The sequence below is a fragment of the Fukomys damarensis genome, unplaced genomic scaffold (genome assembly GCF_012274545.1).
Source record: "Fukomys damarensis isolate Sample0158 unplaced genomic scaffold, DMR_v1.0_HiC HiC_scaffold_8, whole genome shotgun sequence".
Taxonomy (NCBI): Eukaryota; Metazoa; Chordata; class Mammalia; order Rodentia; family Bathyergidae; genus Fukomys; species Fukomys damarensis.
In genome coordinates this window covers 12,634,761-12,655,479 of record NW_022900920.1, presented here as the reverse complement: position 1 = coordinate 12,655,479, position 20,719 = coordinate 12,634,761, and the positions used below count along the sequence as shown (strand labels likewise).

The 20,719-nt window shown below is 45.1% G+C and overlaps 1 protein-coding gene across 4 annotated transcripts in view; it reads right to left on the bottom strand.

The window, feature by feature from the left end:
• Adam12 (ADAM metallopeptidase domain 12) overlaps positions 1-20,719 on the bottom strand; it is a 405,947-nt gene that overhangs the window by 26,851 nt on the left and 358,377 nt on the right. For all 4 annotated transcript variants that reach the window (XM_033761360.1, XM_010620988.2, XM_010620978.2 and 1 more), the window contains 6 exons: positions 20,160-20,249; positions 18,318-18,513; positions 6,802-6,910; positions 6,498-6,696; positions 4,438-4,515; positions 1,505-1,613 (listed from right to left, as the gene is read on the bottom strand). In XM_033761360.1, coding sequence (XP_033617251.1) covers positions 1,505-1,613; positions 4,438-4,515; positions 6,498-6,696; positions 6,802-6,910; positions 18,318-18,513; positions 20,160-20,249 — 781 coding nt within the window. The remainder of the gene's footprint in view (positions 1-1,504; positions 1,614-4,437; positions 4,516-6,497; positions 6,697-6,801; positions 6,911-18,317; positions 18,514-20,159; positions 20,250-20,719) is intronic.

Here is a 20,719-nt window from a genome sequence, read left to right as displayed (position 1 = left end):
GCATTGGTCATGTACGTTCACACCAGAGAGAGACACAGAGCAGCCACCGTCTCCAGTCCCTTTGAATGCCATCAGGTTTGCTTGAACAGAGAGAATGGGTGGCAAGGCCTTTGATGGACTGAAAAAACAAACCCTTGCTATTTTTGCACAATGAGTGCAAGCAGTCCTGTTAGAGTATTCAGTTGCAGCAAGTGACTGGTTGTCAAGGCTTGAGATGGTATCTGGGAAAGAGCTTGCTGGGCCCAGCCCTTGCTTCTGACTACTGCAGTGGGCGCTCAGTAAAAAGCAGGACTTTCTGGGCCTTTTCCTACCTGCTCAGGGCCTGGGCCTGAAAAAGTGGAGACCTGGGGCTCTCAGGAGCAACACTGGAGCCCGTCTGTGTTTCACAGATGGTGACAGGGTATTCATTGGCCCTGCTTGTGCAGCTTCGGCAGATGTGCCTGGGAGGCTGGCCTCCTCTCCTGAGCCCTGCACACTCTGCCTGGCCCTGCAGAGCAGTGTTGTGTCTGTTGTCATAGAAACGGTGGCAAAGGCATAGTTTCAATGCTGCCAGTCACAGCAGGCCTTGGGGATGCCCGACCTCTTCTGCAGCAGCACACTCAAAGCATCATGGGGGTTCAGATATATGCCAAGGAGGCCACATCACTCCCCACCTGCTCTGGCTCCCCAGCCGTGCTCAGTGCCGACAGCCTGCCTCTTTTTTGCCTTGTTTCTTTCACTTTAAAAGGAATGTCCTTCAGACTTGTCCCTCAATTGCCTGACAAGAACTCAGAGAAAACAGCACTGTTCTAGGAGACCATGTCTAAAGGTCATCTGAGGAGAAGTGAAGGGAGGATTCCAACACAGCTGCTACCGTATCGAGAGTGTCTCTGGGAAGAGGGACTTGTGTTTCAACCTCTGCTGTGTGATGCTGGGCAAATTACTTAGATTCTTTGTGCCCAGGTCATTTATATAATCATCAAACCTGCTTCAGCATAGTGTGAGGAGCAGGTGACATCATGCGTAGGAATTGCTTAGCACGGTGCCTGAGCTCAGCTGCTCAATACACACACAGAGTCACTATTGCTGTTGCGGCTGCAGCAGAAACTATGGACTTTATTATGAAGTATCTGTCTTTCTGGTCAGAGTTTTTTAAAGGGCATTAAACATCACACCTTGCGGCTCCAGCACAGAGAAGGTAGGCTTTACAAAGTCCTTTAGCACGATGATGAACTTTAGACCCACTTGGGCTTCACTGCCTTAGCGTAGAAAAGTGTCACAGGCTGAGATCCTGCAAGCTTAGCCAAAGAGTGAAGGGCCTGACTGGGAGATGATCAGGTGAGAAGGACAGAGCACTGGAAACTGGGAGAGGCCTCGGGTGCGTCTGAGCCACATGAGGTCCCCCACCTCCCCACTGGCACCCATGCTGGCGCTGCACCCGTGCTTGTGCCCAGTGAGCCTACCTGGCTCCACACCACACCAAGAGCTCACTGCCCACCTCCAGGGACTCAGGGGCCTCACTCACCCGCTTGTCTGATGGGGCCGCTGTCCGTGCTTCCTCCAAAGCCAAACTTGTCACAGAAGGGAGGTGCCCAGTGGGCCTCGCAGTGGCAGTGCTTCCTGTTGTTGCACACCTTTTGGGACAGCAGGCAGGGGAGACACCCGGAGGTGCAGTGTTAGGGCACAGCCACTACACAGGATGGCAATGAGTCTGGCTGTAATCTGGTGCCACAGCAAAGCAAAAGCACTGAGGCCAGAGCCCCCATAAGCACCTACTCAGCCAAACTCAGTGAAGGTCACAGTGAGAACCAGCCCCAAAGAGCACCGTACAGTCAAGACTGGGGCCTGAGGCTGCATGAGCCAACATAACCCTGTGTCAGTAGCTACTAGGAGAACTACGGGTGTTATTAAGTCTCACCAGTTCCCTGCTCCTCCTTTTCTCTTCCCAGTCTGCCTGTCATTTTGAAATCCAAGAAACCCTCACTATCTGACTGTAAGGAGAAGTGCTCTCCAAAGTAACTCAGGACCTGCCACAGGGACACGAAATCAAACTGCCAGAGCATCTTGGGATCCAACAGGCTCTGGGCACACTTCTGCCACTTTCAGTAAGGAGGTTTACAGAGGCTGGGTGACTCTGGGACCTTCCTGCCCCCCTGTTTCCTGATACCTGCAAAGGTACACAGGAGTCCCAGTCTGTCATTCCTGAAATTCCCACCTGAGTTTTCCCGTGGCCATTTCCAGGCTCCCCATCATTCGTGGGGGGAAGACAACAATGAACTCTTCTCCTCATGGAATAAGAGGATGGCAAGCACGTGGTGCCAGGAAAGGAGAGGGGTGCTCTTTGCCCTTATTGGCTCTGGAACAGGTACCTAACTAGGAGACCAGCATTCTACATGGAGGGGCCTGGGAATGCTGTTTGCCTAGTTACCAGGGGTTACTGATGGCGGCTCTGGCCCACTTGGACTCATTACAGATACGTAAGTAGTCTACTGAAGTAGCACACAAGCCAGTGGCATCTCTGTGTGTTTCTGTGAAAGTCATTGAATCTTCTGACTGCATGCTGGATAAAGAAATCACTCAGCAGAATTTCTGACAAATTAGGAATGGGGACAATAGCAAAATGACCGAGAAAAGCTACGTAGAACAAGAAAGACTGCTCTCAGATGGCTGTTGAAGGTCTGAGCTTCCTCTCCACTCAAATAAACAAATTATACATTGCAGGTAATGAATTTGTGACTGGTTTATATGTGGATGTTAATGCAGAACTACAGTCAGTAAATCAATCCTGAAAGTTCTGCTTTAAAATGTTGGTGCCAAATATACACCTTAATATTTTAAGGCAGAATAAAATGCTTGAAGTATGTACCTCAGTTGTAGGGTTCTCTGCTTAAATTGACTTTATTTTCAACACTGTTGGTCTCTTTTTTGATGAGATCAATTATTTGGTCCCACTGCTTCCTATTTGAAGCCTGATAGTCAAGAAATCCTGGGATAAGTTGGGAAGTGTTATTCTATGAGGCTCCAATTAAGCAGGGTTAATTAGCCTGTGGCATAATGTATGCTAAATCCGAGTGTCTTGGTTGTTTCTTCCAAGATGCTCCAGCTGATGAACCACACATTAGATTCAGATCCACATCTTGCCTTGCACAATCTCCCACTGCAATGTACAGTCAGTCACATGGCCTTTTGAGCTTATGACTGAGAAACAGCAGTCCTGACACTTCACTAGGAGGTGACGCTGGAGAGCCTACTCTCATAAGGGGGAACTGTGGTTGATCAAGTTCTAGTCAGCTGCTCTGAAATCTGCACCTTTCTTCTCTGATGGGTTCATGAAGCCCTAAGGATAGTAGAGAGAGTCATCCAGAGCCCTCCCAGCTGGTTGCTGCTGACCAGTCTAGGTTGTGGTGGAATACCATTCTCCCAAAAGTGGTTTTGGCTTCAAGACTCAAACAAAAGGGCTGGACTGTTTTATCTCTTAGAGGCATTGGCAAGAACTTTATGTCTCCAGCCACACCACCCTGACCCTGCTCATTCTCTTCTGATCTCAGAAGCCAAGCAGAGTCAGGCCTGGTGAGTACTTGGGTGGGAGAGAGAACTCTATGATCTAAAGAAGACATAGACTCCAATTATACCAAGGATCAGCTAAATGCAGCATCATCAAAGTCATCAGAGGTGGCACTGCAATCCATTACGGTTACAGCACAATGGTAATTGTATGAAAACCCACATAATTTCATGTTAGAGTCATTGGCAAGTGTCACGAAGTTTTTATGAAGATTCCCATAATTCCATGTTAGAATCATTGGGAAATATTTGGGAGCTTTAAAAATAGAAATTGGAGCATGAGTTCTATAGAAAAGGTTTCAGAAAAACAAATGAACCACTGGCATGGCTAATAAAGATTAATATGATTCTATTGGAAATAATTAAGCCCATCAGGAGAAATAAATTATGTTTTAAACAATTAGAGTCCTCTTTTCCCCCGAAAGCTCCTCTGAACTAAAATAACAGGCTGTTTTGGTGGAAATCCATCGTAAGGGGTTTCAACAGCATGTGGCTAGTATGCTTTGCTGCCTCATTTTAATCCCTTTTGGGAGAGTTTTGGTTCAGACATATATTTGGAATTTTGGAAGCAAGAGAAATAGCCCTGTTTGAAACGCTAATGAGAAATGCTTCATGAAGGAAGGTTAGTGTTAAAATTACTTTAGTGTTGATAAAATTTGTTCTTTAAATCACAGAATGTTAATTTAAAAGATAATTACTATTCAATCTGATTTTCTTTGTTAAATGAAAATGACATTTCTTTTCCTATGCAAAGGTCAAAGAAAATTAATGTCTTTGGAAGAAAATACTGAGAGGGTACTGATGGCTATGTTTTCAAAAGCTGTGGATTAGGAAATGAATGAATTAGGTTGTTTTGCCTTGCTTGTCATGAGCTAGCTGAAAGAGGCTACTTACTCCTCGGCCATGGCACTGCATTGCACATTCATGGACGCCGAAGACACTAACGTTTTGACAGCGACGATTGAGGCAGATCTACAGGGGGAAGAAAACACAGCAAATGTTTTAGAACTTTGGCTCACCTGCTCCCATGAATGTATATTTAAAAAAAAGAAAAAGCAGAGGGAGGCCTGGAAGAGACTCCCTCTAAGCTAACAAGGCTACATGTGGCGTTTGACTCAGACAGGGTCCTGTTTGGCTCCAAACTCAGTACTTTCAGGACTAAGTCAGATGAAAACCCTCCCTACTGAGTTATCTTATACTTGACGGCATTTGAAATGGTTTTAGTTAATCCTGAAATTATAGCTGATTTTTCTCATGATTTTTGTTTAGGGTTTGCAGTAAAGCCTATATCTTGAGGGACCTTGGCTCCATTAAAAAAATATAGGAGGGCAAGGTGAATTAGTCCTCAATCTGGGACCTGTATAGATGGATAGATTCCTGGAATCCAGGGTCCAAGAATCTTTGAGGGGAGATACTGAAATGTGGGGACTGTTTCAAAATACTGACATAAGTAGCATCACTAATGGCATAAACCAGTGACACCAGAGGAAATCAGAGGCTCTTATGTGTTTATCAAGCAGAAGTGGGAATTTGCTAAATGACACTGAACTGGTGGAAAGAATTTGCCTCATTTCAAAGGTGCATGGTATATTCTAGACTCCAGAAATGAGGCCTTTTCTCTCCCACAAGATGTTACAAAGTAGCAGAATCAAAAAACAGTCTACTTTTCAGAATGCAAAGCATTTTAACCAAGTAGAACAGTCCTAGGGTGAAGGTCACCATCCTACCCAACAGCTCATGCAAGGCAAGCCCAAGGCCCTTTGAAGAAAATGTTGATCCCAGCAGCACTGAGGAATCTGTGGTCTCCTGGCCGAGAGCATTTGACAGTCCTGTCATATCCATATGACCAGCAAATTGTTCTGGATTGCAATGAACACAGCAGGACTCTGGTCAAAATCACAGTGCAGAGGTGCTGCTCATCTCTTGAACCCAAAGGCAAGGCCAAAGGCAGCTGCCAAGGATAAATCAAGCTCTTGGAATCTCAGCGTTTAGCTGATCCTGGCCCTGGCTGTTCAGACTATAGGTTAAAAAATGGTTTCACTATAATACTGAGACCCAAACAGAAGCTAATGTGATTAAGAGACAAGCAGAATGTGTCACGTGCTCTGTGGCCATCCTATTCCTTGGTCTGTGGTTTAGGGTGTGTGGGACTCCAGAGGTAAATGGAGAGCATTTCTGCCTCTGGGATTCTGTAAAGAAAACAAAGTAGGTATAGGTCCTTTCTTCTCTGTGATCTCTGTGTGAGTGAGTGATTTCATGACCATAATGAAAATGAGCCCTGAAAAAAGCATTTGAGAGTCGATTCATTGTTTTTTCTAAAGACATTTTATGAATTTGCTATCAGTCTGATGAGAAACGTTAGCCAAAAGAAATCCATGTGGCAGAATATGAAAATCTCAATTTCTTTAATTTTTTTTTACTTTATTTACAAATCTCAAAGCATTTCCAGATACTTTTCCTCTGTTCTCAAAAAGGACTTCTTTTTGGCACTCAACTGATCCCCTCTCTTTTTTCCTACATTTCTTTCTCTCTATGCATCTGAAAATCTATCTGACTTCCTATTCTGTCCAGGTAAGAACAAGCCCTGGAAAACTCCGTGCCAACAGCCAAGCCACATTTCCAAAAATAATATACTATGCTATTGTATTTCTTTCCGAAATAATTTTCTGGCTGGAAACCCTCGTGACACCCAGTGTGTAGAAATGACTTATTAACAATAAATGGCTGAGAAGACAAGTTTGATTTTTTCCAAATCTGTCTCTCACTGATCAGACTGTGATCTAGGATTTATTGACGTCTCTGGTAGGTGTAAAGAATTGGATTCTAGGACCACATTCAATGAAGTGGGTTTAGAAAAATAAACCAAACTTGTACCCTAGTTCTTAAATGGGCTGTCTTTCAGTGGCCCTGTTTCAGACTTACGTTTATGGTGCAAGAGAGAATTTGGATCTTACTTTTCCATCCGCACATTTTGTCCCTGCAAGCACAAGCCCTGGGTCGGGCATGTCATCACCCAAGTACACATGGGTCCCTCGGCATAGAATCCGACCTCCTTCCTGCAGTGGGATATTTGTTTCTATGGAAACGGCATTGGTACCAATGACTGGTCGGCTGGCACCTCCTTGACACTGGATTTTTCCACATTTAGCATCTCTGGAAGGATAAGAAGAAACAACCCCAAAGAAGAACAGTTTGGAAGCAACCCTTAGCCATGTGGGATAGCACAGTAATAGCATTTGGGAAATACAGATGGCATACCTTGTCTCACATTTGGCAAAGGAACTCTTGGAATCTTTGCCACAGTTGCCATAAGGATCACCTGCTGAGTTGACTCTTTCAAAGCAGATCCCAGGGGCAGGTTTAGCACCTGAAACAGGAACACAATAGTACCTTCATCACTGGCAAGGATTTTTTAGTTTTCTTTGAATGGTGTTGGACTTTGGGGTTAGGAGGAAAGTGTGGTGCTCAGAGAAATTGCACGCTGCATCTCAGCCGACTCATGATGGGAGGTGGCTGATGGAAGCCCAGTATGAGTAGCTAGCATCACATCTTGGCTCAACTCATGGCAAAGCTTATATTTCATAGCTCACACTTCTCTAGGGCTGCTTGAGTACCAAGGGCATGTGCAGCTTCTCAGGGGATGAGGCCTGGCTATGTGGCCGGATTTCATTCTTAACAGGAAAGAGTTGGCTGGCTGGCTGCAGCAAAGGGAAGCTTGCTGTCTTTAGCAACATCCCACACAATTCCGGTGAGAAAATGCAAGCTAGGTTAGGTTCCAAAGAGCAATGATGACTAATGTGGGGAAGCAAGGGGTGGTAAAGGAAGGAGGGACAGAAGGAAAGGGAGAAGGACAAAAGGAGAGGAGGGAGAGGGGGAGGGAGACAGAAAGAGAAAGAAAAAAAACAGTAGCAAATAAAGCAGAGATCTTATATAATGTTTTTAGTCCTAGAAAGCTCCCTATAAGAGCAAGCACTGGCTTCAGTTAATGCCTACTTTTGCAAGGCAGATATTGCTCTGAGGCTACAGAATCATAAACTCTGACAGTCACTATGTACATCATGACAGTCCCCAGCAGAGAAAGTCATAGTAGCTGGAGAGCTCAGGAAGCAACCATTTAAAAACCATCTTTCATTCAGGTTAAAAAAAAAAAAGCATCAAAGTGAGGTATATGGTGTCAAAATTTTGGAGAGTTCTTGAGTCCTGTGCATAGTGGTCTTCTATTGAAGACCACCAGGAAGTCAAAAAACATGGCGCAATCTTCAGAGTAAACTGTGCCCTGAGGTGTAGTCTTGGCCCATCTTTTCTCCCACATGGCATCCTATTTGGGCACTTTCTCTCACATCACTTTCAACAGCCAGGATGTCAGCTCCCCACAGCCCAGATCTGGTCTTCCTTTTCTTGCTGTCTGGTCCAGGGAGGAACCATTTACCTTCAGAGGTGGCAGGAAAATTTAGATTCCAATCAGATGGTGGGCAAGGCTCCTGTCCTTGTCCTTAAATACATCTATCATTCTTTTACCAGCGCTTGACTTTTCCTCATCAGCTACTAGCTGATATGATTATTCCATTAACAATTAAAAAAAAACCAGAGAGACAAAGCAATCCAATACAACCACACTTGCCCCAGCACAACCACTTAGAGCCTCTGCCCTAAGTCACCCAGTCCATACCTCTCACTTCCTCATTTATTTTTTGAGGTGTCTCCAAACTCACGTAAGAGGCAATATCTCAAATGCACACAATTCTCTGTTGTGGAACAGGCCAGGTTTTCGGATCTTCTACCTCCCATTTTTTTTCTTCCATCAGAAGTCACATCATTTTTGGTCATAGTATGGTTAAAACTCTGACATGATCAGCATCTGCCTAGTATAGATCTGATTCTTCTGTATTCTGTCCTCTAATTCTTATCTTCCTATCAGAGGAGGGATATGCAAGGCAAGTCTCAAGGTGGAACCTACACTTCATACTTCTTTTTCTCATTGAGTTTATTGGTACTTTTAAGGTATACAGTAGTTATATTCACCATTGGGACCTTGTACCTTTACCTGATATACCTTGGTTCTCATTTTTTTCTCCATACTCCTGCCCTCCCTTCACCTTCTGCACTTCATACTTAAACTTATTTGATGGTGCTTTTGATCAAAATGCTTGAATTCATTTGATCAGTGCAGCCTGGAAACACTAGAATACCTGCTATGCAATGGGTGTGGGTGCCTTTGTATGCTCCCTGCTTGCTTACTGTTTGCCTATCTGGCTTCGTCTCCTTCGCAACCATCCATCCTATCTTTTGTTAGCCTCCTCACTTCCTTCCTGCCTTCATTCCACCCATTCATTGTATCACAAACTTCAACCATACACACATATTTATTTGGCACTTAAATATTTTAGAAATCAGGGGTAGAGTGGCGACTGCACTGGACAGAATGATTTGCTTGGAAATTGCAAGGAGAAACAAAAAAAACAAATAAGTAAACACACCCCCCCCTGAGGTCCAGTGGTAGGGGTGCCATAAATGAAAAACAGAGTAAGGGGCTCCAGGATATATATTTGCATATATATAATATTAATTTTATTTTTTTCAGACAGGCTGGTCTGGGAAACTCTCTCAAAGAAGATGCCATGAGTGAAGCCCACCATTGAATACTGTCAGTGATCCCATAAGGTAGGTCTAGTTTTACAGATTAAAAACCTGGATAGAAGAGGCTAAATATGTTGTTTAAATTTATGTAGCTCCCCAGCACAGGATCGTCTGAGGTCAAGTGCGCCTATTCCCCCAAGTGCTTGGCTATGGGGGCCTCACACCTGCTGACCCTGCACTGGGTCTTAGGGTGGAGAGCAAACTAAATCCAGTCTGCAGCCCAAGTGACTCCAAGTTCCATTGCGAGGGATACAAAGTGCCACTGAAGGGCTGATGAGAGGAGGTGGGAAATGGCTTTGTTCCTTCTTTTCCTACTTCAGAAGACCAGAACAAAAGAGCTGGCCAGCAGCTTCCAGGGGATGCTAAGCACTTGGGACAATGGATAGAATTCGTGCCACTCTGAAACTGAACATGATGCTCTTCGATATTATATGAATTCTGTCAACCTTGCTATTAGAATTTCTCTTCTTGGAGTTCCAAAAGATACTGGGCTCAGGAAGATTGTGAATGACCAGACACCTTGAGAAATGAAGATGAAGAAAGAGAATCTCATCTGAAACTCTGGAAGTTTTTTCCTCCACATACTTTGCATAATGGTATCTGTTGAAGACCATGAGGGAGTCAGGAAAATGTGACAAATCGAAGATATGGTCACAGCTCATGGATTTCAACTTCTCTTCATCCATCTCTTTTTTTGCTACATTCAGTCAGTAAGGCTCTTTGCTGCTCTTGAGTCCTGGCCTGCTCTGAGCTGGACCTCTAGAACTCTCTGAGTAGGTGTTATTTAGAAAGTGACAGAAGGAGACCCTGAGTAAAAGCACTTGACTCTGTATTCCACAGGAGGCAAAGTCATAATCCCTCTTACTCCTCTGCTCACCGTTAGTGAACAAACACACCTTAGTAAATGATAAGCTTTAGGCCACAGATATGCCATCTGTTGGGTATCCTACCATCAGTAGGTACTGTATTGGGTACAGCATGCAGAATATTTGATCCTTATCACCTCTCATTTCACAGATTTTAACACTAAAGCTCAGGGTTCTAACAACTTGCCAAAGATCACAATGTAAGGGGCAAAACTGAGTTTGACTCATTAATCCAAAGCTAAAACTGTGATCTTTCCATCCATCAATGATCCCATGCTGCTTTCTTTTTTTCTAATTACTTAGTTGGCAACAGATATCTGTGCCTACTGTTCCTTCCTCTCCAGGACACCAACATACTCTTATAGTCCACCTGCCCCAGGACTTGGCTCCATCTCTACCAAATCTTTTTCCCAAAAGAGTAACTAAACATGCAGCTCTGAGGCCAGTGTCTTCAAGCTAACATCTAGATGTTTAACTGAACTGGAAAACACACGCTCTTGAGTCTGAGCATGTCCAGTCGCATTTCCCTCCAAGAAGGGGAGTTATTGGAGTGACGTGGTGGACAATTTTATGCCTTTTTGTTGAATCTCTACTGATTTGTGAAAATAAATGAATAATTCTGAAAATAACAATTTGGAAAGTTTTGGGAGATAAGCCTAGTAGAGTTTGGTCAGTGAAATTCACTTCACTCTGGGGTAAGTCATCCAGCAAATTGAACAATGCAAAGTCCTAGAGGTTGACTTTCTGTTTCCCCCAGCAAAGCAGTAAGGGTTTCTTTCTAAGAGTTTTATGCACTTAAGCTGTCACTCAAAACAAAAAGGAGCAGGAAATGCCATGCCTGACGTGGTCAGGACATGCTGTTGCCCAATGGGGCACAACAATGACAGTATTCAATGCAATGTGGCAAAGAAAATTGACAGTTGGATTAGAGGCAGGTCATGATTTCATCAGCTACATAAACTTGAGATAGATTCTTTTCTCTCCATGGAGCCAAAGGCCAGAATGATACCCCATCTTTGCATTCTTTTTTTCTGGAGAATTAAGGGAGAACATGGTATGATGGTAATTCATGGCCAACTTTGACCAGGAAGGTCTTTTGTATCTTCCATTCTCAAGCCCTTAGGGACTGGAAATGTCCATCAACATTCCAAACCTACCATTATATTAATTGGAGCAAGGCAGGGAGATGGAAAGAGGGCCTTTTTCATCAAGCTGGCCAGTGTTTCCTACTCTAGAGTCTCCAGATTGGGATGAGTAACCCCCCAGGAGAAAAATAGATTCTTAAAGGCCAGTTGGAAATGAATCACATTTATCACTTGGTCTACTTCACAACATGCTCCTGTTGCTCCTACTTCCAAATGTAGGTTGTAGGATGGTTCCATGCAAGGTTCTAGCTCACTTCCTGGGGCAAGACAGGTCCCAGCTGGAGCTCACCAGCACCACTCAGCACTGCTTCTCTAGCACTGCACACTGGCCATGGTCCTCCCAGCGATCCCCACTTACAGGAGAATTTGTGCAGTAGGGGAGGTTTTCTGTGGTGGTTTGGAGAAATATCTGGAGTTTGTAACAATGAGCCACAGTGCAAAAGACATGGAATTGTTTGATGATTGTGTCCAGTTCCTCTCTTACATCCCTTCTTTTCAGAACAAAAAGAACATTTTTCTAATGGGAAATCCATTTTATGTGGTTCAGGTGGAGCTAACTTTCCCAAACAATGCCAGAGAGATGAATATAAGATTTGGTTCTGGCCAAGCAGAATGGTTTGTACAGTTGGGTTAAAGCTAGGCACGTGGCTGAAGTCAGGTAAATCAGTGTAATTTTTCTAGAGCTACTGTGTCCTGCAGGGTCTCCCTATATCTCTTCCTTCCTGGGAGGCTGGGCTTGGCCTCCCTTCTCTCCGCTTCCTACAGAGCCTGTCATTTCCTATATTTACCGCTTTGCTTTTAATCCTTGGGATGCACCAAGGCTCCTCCCACCTAGCTACAAAATTCTTAGGGCAGGGGTGGTATATCAGACCCGCACAGAGCAGAATGTTCCAGGGAGGACTGAGTGTAAAGCCCATGGGGCCAATCCAGTGGCCTCCAACACTTCTCAGAAAAGGTCACCTGCATTCTGTGGATGAAGCACCTGGGCAAACAGATACCATCCCCTAGGTTATTTCTTCTGTGACTCTTGGGATGCTAATTCATTGGCATAAAATGAAGTATCAATGTGCTGTCTTACATAAGGGTCTAAAAAGGCAAACACATGACTTCCTGGAAAGAGAAATCTGTTCCCCCAAAGTTTAGTAAATAAGAAAACTTACAAATGGGGAAACCAAAAGTGGGCTTGGTGATGCATTTGGGAGCAGGTGCAGCTCTAGCTTTAAAAGAAAGCCCAAAAGAAAACAGATGCAAAGGCTCTGACCTTCAGATGACCTTCAGACTACCTTGGGTCTCCAGACCTGGCTGATCCTGGTTGAGATAGCAGAGAAGGGTTCTGCAAAGTGTTTCTTGTGACTGCCACATGTTGGTTGCCAGGTGGATCAAGAATTTAGAAGTATCAATGGATTTTGTCCACTTGTGAGATATCACGGGGCACAGATTTGGCTTCAAGTTTGCTGCACTTAGCAATGCCTTCCAAGTTGTCCCAAAGACAAGAGACTTCATGTCACTTAGAAAGAATGACAGCAGTTTTATCATTTCTATATTACCTCAATTTAAAATCTTAATAATGGAACACTCAGATGTTTTGCCATTATCAAGAGATAAAATTTAGCCTTTCAAAGGGAATTTTGACATCACATTGTATTTTATAATGATGTCAGAAGTGATGGATTTTAATTACCAGTTTTATCTTCACAGCGATATAACTTATATTTGTAATTGCAGTTTGGAAGTTCTCAATGTCATTATGTCTTTTGAAAGAGAGATGATGGCATTGCAGATGAAGGCCACAATTTACTCATTCTAATCTTTTACTTAAAATGATTCTATTATGCAAATGTACTTCTCTAGTTCAATCAAATCAACTCTTCCCTCTCTCTGCCGCTTATTTCTCTAACTCCTGTCATGAATGTCCACAGACAAAAGCATTTGTACAAACAATTGGAGGCTATCTTGTTCTCCCTGTCTCCTTTCTACAAATTGGTTTTTGGATTCATCAAAAAATGAAATCTGAATGAACAAATGTTATCTTTTCCTTCTTATAGGATGGAGACAGAGGAAGACTTTCTTGATTCCTAAACAATATGCCTCTGGGTTGCTGCTCTTTGTAGCAACAGCATTGCAGGTGATAAGTAAATGCACGGACCCAGGTGGAGTTCTGAAAAATCAAGCTCATTTAAACCCACCTTGCAGATAAATACTGAGTATTTACCAGCCCATAAAAATTGTCTAGCTAACTCACATTGAATAAATAAGCAATAAATCAAATGACACTAGATAAAATAGATAACACTAACATATTTCAAGACTTTCCCTCAGCAAACTGTGGTGGCTGTAGGCTCATAGTTATCATGTAGTTAGTTATTGGTTAGATTAACTGCCAAGTAATATTCTCAGCCACCATGGTAGTAGTTCTGAAAAACCACATTGGCAAAAGTAAATCTGCCACCTAAAGAAAAATATTCAGTTGTATTTCAGCAGGAATAAAGGTCATGTCACACTGACAGGAAATCTTTGTGGATATTAAGACCAAGTTGGAAGAAGAGGGCTAAATGCAAGTTACACTATTTGAACAGCAAATAACATTTATATCTTTGACATCAACATCTACAATCTTGAAATGCAAGATTTGTGGGAGAAAATGAGTGAGGAAAAGAAATAAAACTCCCAACAACAGGGGGACTATCAATAATATCAATGATAACAATTAGAAAAACAAATAAATGAACAAAAAATTCAAAAGGTATTCTAAAAATCACTTTGCCAGTTAGGAATTTCAGGCATATGTTTTGAATTTTCTAGTGTTTCATTTGTAGAGAGATTTGGAAGCAGAATTATTTTATTGAAATATAATGCTGGATTGAGAAAAGCCCATTTCAAAAGGGAATAGTTATCTGGAAGGAAGGACCTCATCCGGTCAGCTTTTGGGTAGCCAGCTCTGGAGCACAAGTAACAGACATCCTGGATATGACTGGAGAAATCTGGGTGACTCAATGACTTGGCTAGGTCACCAGGATGTGAGTGACCCTAGCCATCAGACCAAAGGCTCAGTGAGTCTAGAGCTCTCAGTTACTGTGCCTCCCTAGAGGTCTCAAATGTGGACCAGATCCTGGGCACTCACTGAAGGGTGGGGAAATGAAATACTGCAAAGGCATTCCTGCAACGAGTCTGCCTTTCTTAGTCATGAAAAGCTAATTCAAACCAAGCACTGTAACAGAGCATTAAAATGCTCTCAACCCCAGTACATCTAGCTGGCTAGGGGTTGGGCTGAGGAAGTCACCTCTGCCCCTAGGACTGTATTTGTCCAGGCTCGACACTTCCCGGGAGGACAGTATGATAAAAGTCACATCCTGACTCCACTCCAGGTCTGAGCAAGAGCACACATGGACTGGGGGAAGTGCATCCCTCTGGCAGAATGGTGTCTTGAGTCAGCATCTTCTACACAGCAGGATGTCAATAAATACTTCAAAGATGAAAGTATGGGGGTGGCCCATGAGGACTTCGGTCCAAGTCACAACCCAAGGTCTGCACGAACAGAACTACCTGGTCTTACCATGGTTGCTGTGTGCCAGACATATCTATTCCAGTCTGGATGCCAGAGACACCCTTCTTCAACCACAGCAGATGGCTGCTCCCCAGAAACTTCGTCTGCAAGACCTCCTAACTGGCTGCACATGCCTCTTATGGCTGAGCAGAGCCCAATCTCCTCCACTGCACCATACTTGCCCCCAGTGCTCTCACAGCCCTTTTTAAGAGCTCACAGAACTTCCTCATCTTGCTTACTAATCTGGGAACTTGCTCTGAGCGTAGCCGGATTTCTTTTATAGTTTCAATTTAACTGGGCACTATGTATCAGCAGTGGCTCTCCATGGCGTGTATTTTGCAGAACACATTATGGTTTATATTAAAGGTGAATCACACACTCACTGGCTAGGCAGGCTATGGACCCCACTTTACAGATCAGGTACAACAACATGGAACACTTTGCCGAAGGTGACCCACGTAGGAAGCTGTCTGTTCAATGTCAGTCCTCACCTATCCCCAGAAAGGTCAGCACTCCAATCTGGACCTGTGAATATGTTACTTTACATGGCACAAGGAACTCTGAAGACGTAGTTAAGGATTCTGAGATGGGGATAATTCTGGATGATCCTGGTGGCCCAGTATGATCACAAGGGTCCTTCAGGGAGTAGTGGGAAGGTCAGAAGAAGAAAGCAATGTTACGTCAAGAGCAGAGATGGAAGAGAGAGACTGCAGATGCTGTACTACTGGCCTTGAGGAGGTACGGGGGGTCGCGAGCCAAGGAACATAAGTGGCTTCTGGAAGCCAAGAAAGTCAAGGAACCAGATTCTCTCCTCGGCCCCTCTAAGCAGTGCTGCCCACATTCTGATTTTAAGATGTCTGATTCCCGGAACTAGGAGATAGGAAATTTGTGTTGCTGGGGCAGGGGGATGCTCCCCAGGTAATTAGACCCCAGGCCCAAGAATGAGAATTCATTTGTGCTCATTATGTGTTACAAAGGCTGTGGTCATTTGTCATGTCACAGCAGCCACAGGAAACTTTCATGGAGCCCTTGAAATGGAAAACCAGGTAGGACTCTGATGCGGGGGAGAGGGCCCCACACTTCCTCTGTGGTGGCTAGAGGTTCATTCTAAGAAGGTGCTGGTCCCAAGCGCCTTGGCTGGGGTTGATGCGCCATGTTCCCTGCTCTTCTGAGGAAGTTGGCTGGTAATCTATACTGAAGAGCTAGCAGACGAGTACTGATCCCCAGGCAGTCATGAGCCTGAGGTGCTCCATTTCCTAAATCTAGTTTCCAGACCTGGTCTCTGTGATTTGTTTAATGCTATACTCAGTGAACCACCCTGGGCAAACACCAGCTTACCCAGACCAAGCCTCCCATTGTGGGGAAAGGGGAAGCTTCCTGAGCACTCAGACCTCCAGCCTTACCTTCAGGCCCAAGAATGAGAGTTCAAGCAGACAACTTATTGTTGCTCTTGCTTTTGCAAAGCTCAGCTGGGGGTCAGATTGTCTGTCTGGTTGGTTTGTGTGCTTGGTTCTCTCTTCTAACCCCTCTGGTCAGGCAGCTTGGGAAGGACCAGCCCAGTGAGATAATAAATACCAGCCTTGGTCACTGTGAACCAAGGCATACAGCCAGCACAGTCACACGGCACGGTGGCTCAGAACTGTGGAGTTCCGTCTGACCTCACTCTGGAAATAGGGCCAGAAACAGAACAGCAGGGCACTAGAGAGCACGTTTTACTCCAGAGCTCCAAGTGCTGTGTGTGCTCTGGCCACAAAACACTCCTTGGAAGAGAGTACAGAACGGCACTCATAACTCAAGAAGGGAGATTACTGACTCTGCAGAAGGGCTGGCGAGGGGTGTGTGTCTGGGTGGAGACGGCCTTAAAGGGGACTTGAGGATTTGGCTTGTAGCAGTAGCCACTGTCCCAAAGTGACCTTGCTTGCCTAGAAAGGGTCTGAAGTTGCTAAACATTCAGAACCTGAGATTCCTTCGCATATGCATAGCAAGTGCCTTCTTGCTGCTTGTCATGGCAACATGGATGCCCCTGCCCTGTAGAGGACCTCACAGCCAGTGAACTGGGGGTGGGGTGGGGGGTTTGGGGTTGAGGGGGTACTCAGGGCCCAAGGATGAAGCATGAAGGGCCAGAAGCCACCGGCCTCCTCATTTCACCTACCCACAAATAAGTAAAGGTCACTGTCCAGCCTGTGCTTTCTTCTACATCAGAAAGCAGAGGGTCATCTTTGGCTGGCAGGGACAGCAGGCTCCATGGTTGGATCCAACTCTGATATTCTCTATGCTTGGCCATCACTTTCACATCATATTTAAAACCCAGGCTTCTATGCGTTGGTCATCATGTTCTGCTCTACTTTATTTACCCTAATCACTGCTGAAACCAGAACTTCACAGAGAGGCCTGACACAGTCTGTATCAGTTTTCCCACCCCCCTGGAGCTGTCCTCTGAGCTCATCTGGCTCTCACCTTAACCCTGGTTGACCACAGTGGCCTTGTTGGCACTGGGGTCCCTGGCCAGGACTGAGGTCACCCCTTTGTAGCCAGGGAGGAGGGAATGAACAAGGCCTTGGCTACACTGCAGTAAGGGAAGGAGACAGGATTACAAGGCACTCTGCATGGGATTCTCCATTGGAAGCCTGGGAACTGAGGACACACAGAAAATCCCAAAGGCTGTCCAGGGTGGTGAGGCCCTCTATCTCTACCACAGGACGGAACAGGTAGGAGATACACATGAAAGCGCTGACTCTTCTCTCTTCTGCATCTGAACTTCTACTGACTTTTAGAGCCTCTGGGACGTTAGACAAAGACCTCACTTACGCTTTGGAGCAACAATGGACTACAGACGTTTTGCTTGGGTGCTGGGTCCTAGTGGCCAGATTCAAATCCCAGCTGCATGTCCTTGGGAAGCTGACTTTCCATCTCAGAAGTTTGAGCTTTACCTTCTATACAGCTTTAATCTAAAGTGGCCCAGTGTTCAGATGATGGTCCTCCCCACAGGGAGCAGTGAATGGATAGCATCTTATTTGATCCTATCACCATGGCAGCCATACCCTGGCCCCCTTTCACTGGGATGGAAGCCTTTGCTAGAAATAACATCTTGACCCTCACTCACCTGTTTCTTGTCCTTCGCCATGCCCCTAAGCTTGGAGCTGAGCATCCCACAACCTTGTCTGCGCCACACCATGGGCTTTCCCACCCCAGAGGCAATTTACTGTTCCCTGTCACTCTCAGTCACAGAGCTACTCATGCATCAAGTCTGATGTAACTGGGAGCCTGCCCAGGTAGCCCTCTGTTTCATCAAGCTGCAGTGGCTTCTCTCTCTGGCATCCTTTACCCTTGACTGAGCTCTCTGTATACAGAGACACTCACAATCTGAGTGGTCGTGGGAAGGTCTGATCACCTGTCCACCCCACTCTGTACACGCTGAGCCCTGGCTGATCCTTGTTACCCCACAGTACTTGTGCCTCTCTTGTGGGCCTCATCGAGCTCCTCAAGGGCAGACTCTAGGCACAAGTTTTGCCCACTGTATGTAAAATGGACACAGAACATGCTTCCCTAAGACCCTGTGTCAAGCTGCTGGTGGCCACGTACCGGGTCCCCATAGTGTGATGCACTGCTGCTCGTGGGTCTGGCAGATGCCGTTGTAGCAGTAGCCATCCACCCCCTGACACGGGTGGCCGTCGTGCAGGTAAACATTGGCTGGGCAGTGAGGTCCTGCTCCCGTGCAGAACTCTGGGAGGTCACAGGAGTTGCTGGAGCCCCTGCATGCAGTTCCTGCAGGCTTCAGCTGAAAGGAGAGGATAGCTTACAGGACGTGTCCCAGGGGAAGCAGAAGCCATCCCCAGCAGCTCTCTGGGCAGAGGCAGGAAGCAAGGCCATCTTAATACAGCCACATAAATTGGCAAGGATTTCAAAATAAGCCTCTTTTACTGCAGAGAGAGCTCATTAAAGAGTTCTCCTCTTGGCCCTGGGGTTCACCTTTCTGCTATAAGGAATATCAGGCAAATAAGAACAGCCTCTTTTTAATTGCGTGCAACCTTAGGGGTTTCTGGTGAGTAGACAAGCCACTGGCTGGCATCTGTCACCTCGGGCCTCTGAGAAGGTTGATTCTTCTCTGACTGCCAAAATCATCCCATGTTTTCAAGTGACATTTGCACTTACAGTGCTGGCCATTTGTGGACAAGTTAACAGAAATAATTCCAAGGGCACCATTTCCTTAGAAATGTCACTTTGTCACCAAACCACAGAACTAGAAACCTCTCTTTAGCATTTTATGGGGGAGATATAGAGAAAAGACAAAACATGGGAGTAGTAAAGGATGCTAGAAATCTTCTGACCAAGGACTCTTTTTTTCTTTTTCTTTTTTGTAGTTGAAGAAGTTAGGCTCAGAGAGGCTAAGCAGCCATGGACTGCAAGGCCTGTGCTTAGTTCCCTACATATTATTCAAAGGAAATGAGACAAGGCTCCTGCCAATGTCTTGAAGGTCTAGAATTGGAAAGAAATTGCTTAAAATTTGTAAAAGTGGTTCATACCTGGGCACTGCCACATGACCCCTTCCCAAGACCCTTCTTGAGCCTCACCTGGTCTGAGTTCAGCTCTCTTTTACCCCTCTCGACCTTCTCCAGGTACTTTGCAAGGGCCAGGCACTAGGGAGCTCCAGATTGTTAAAGTCTCCCCAGAAATCACAGACCACCAAGAAGAGGGGAAGGACATTTTAATGCCAAGCATAAAATGCTAAACTGCGCTTCTAAATCACTGTATTCAAGTGAGGCAGCTAAATGGGAGTTTCTTGTACGCTGTTTGCCAAGATCATTTGCTTAATTAATAAGAAATAAAACTCTACCTGTGGAACACTTGAATAAGAAGCTTGGGCTTCTCCTTTGTCAGGTATCAGCTCAGAATAATGGAATTGCCGACGTAAATGCAGTCACAGCAGCAAAAATGGCCAAAACATAAAACTGCCACTCTTGACTTAATGTCAGGAGGATGTCAAAACAGAGAGGCTTATGGACCCATCCGCATGGTTTCTCAGCCCACTGGGCAGACATTCTTGGCACTATGCAGAGGAATCGGGAGTGAGACCCAGAGACAGGGATGGATCTGATTCTCCATGCTTGTCACTGTCATAGGATCCCACGTGCAAACAACAGGAGAAATGGAACACCCACTAATGCAAAGCTCCAGTTTTGGAGTGTGTTATTTTTCAGTCCACAAATAAATGATTTATCATAGATAATTAGTAATTGAAGTGTTCCTTTCACCAGAATATTGGAAAATCATAAAAAATAAGAGGTGGCTGAAACCAAGTATGTAAAAGGAGTCATAGTTTTTGGGGAAGCTGTCCTGCCATATTGCTTGTGCTACTTTATATCAGTTGGGAATCACCCAAACCCACTGATGACCTGGGGCCCAGCTGCAGGTCCTGTGACTCACCTGACAGTCTTCACAGCACAGACCGTGTGCACATACGGCATCTGATTTCAGGGTGCAGGTGGTAGCATTGCAGCAGCGATTTGTACATTCCTGGAGGAAAACAAGGGCTCTGGTTGACAGGATCATATAGGGCAACAACTCACGGAACACAGGTGTCACACCTTAAATGACTGCAAAAATGCAAGGCCTGGCTCCTGAAGATCAGTTTTATTTGCAAGAAAGCAGAGTTTCTGTGAAGTGTTCATGAACTGACTGGGTCGCTCATCTCAGGAAAAAGTAACACTGGAGTGGGTAAGAATAGGAAGGCTGGAGGGCCAGACAGGAAGCCATGCTGGTTGGAGCCTTGTGGTGGTTCCTAGAGGGATCTCCATGCAGGGCTCACTGTAATTACCTGCATCAGGACCACCAGAAGACTGAAATTACTTACCCCCAAATGACCAGCATACATTTTATACAGATGCAATTACACCAAAATGAAACCCACTATTCTGTATGACTAATGTGCAATCATAGAAGAAGGAGAAGAAGGAGGAGAAGGAGGAGGAGGAGGAGGAGGAGGA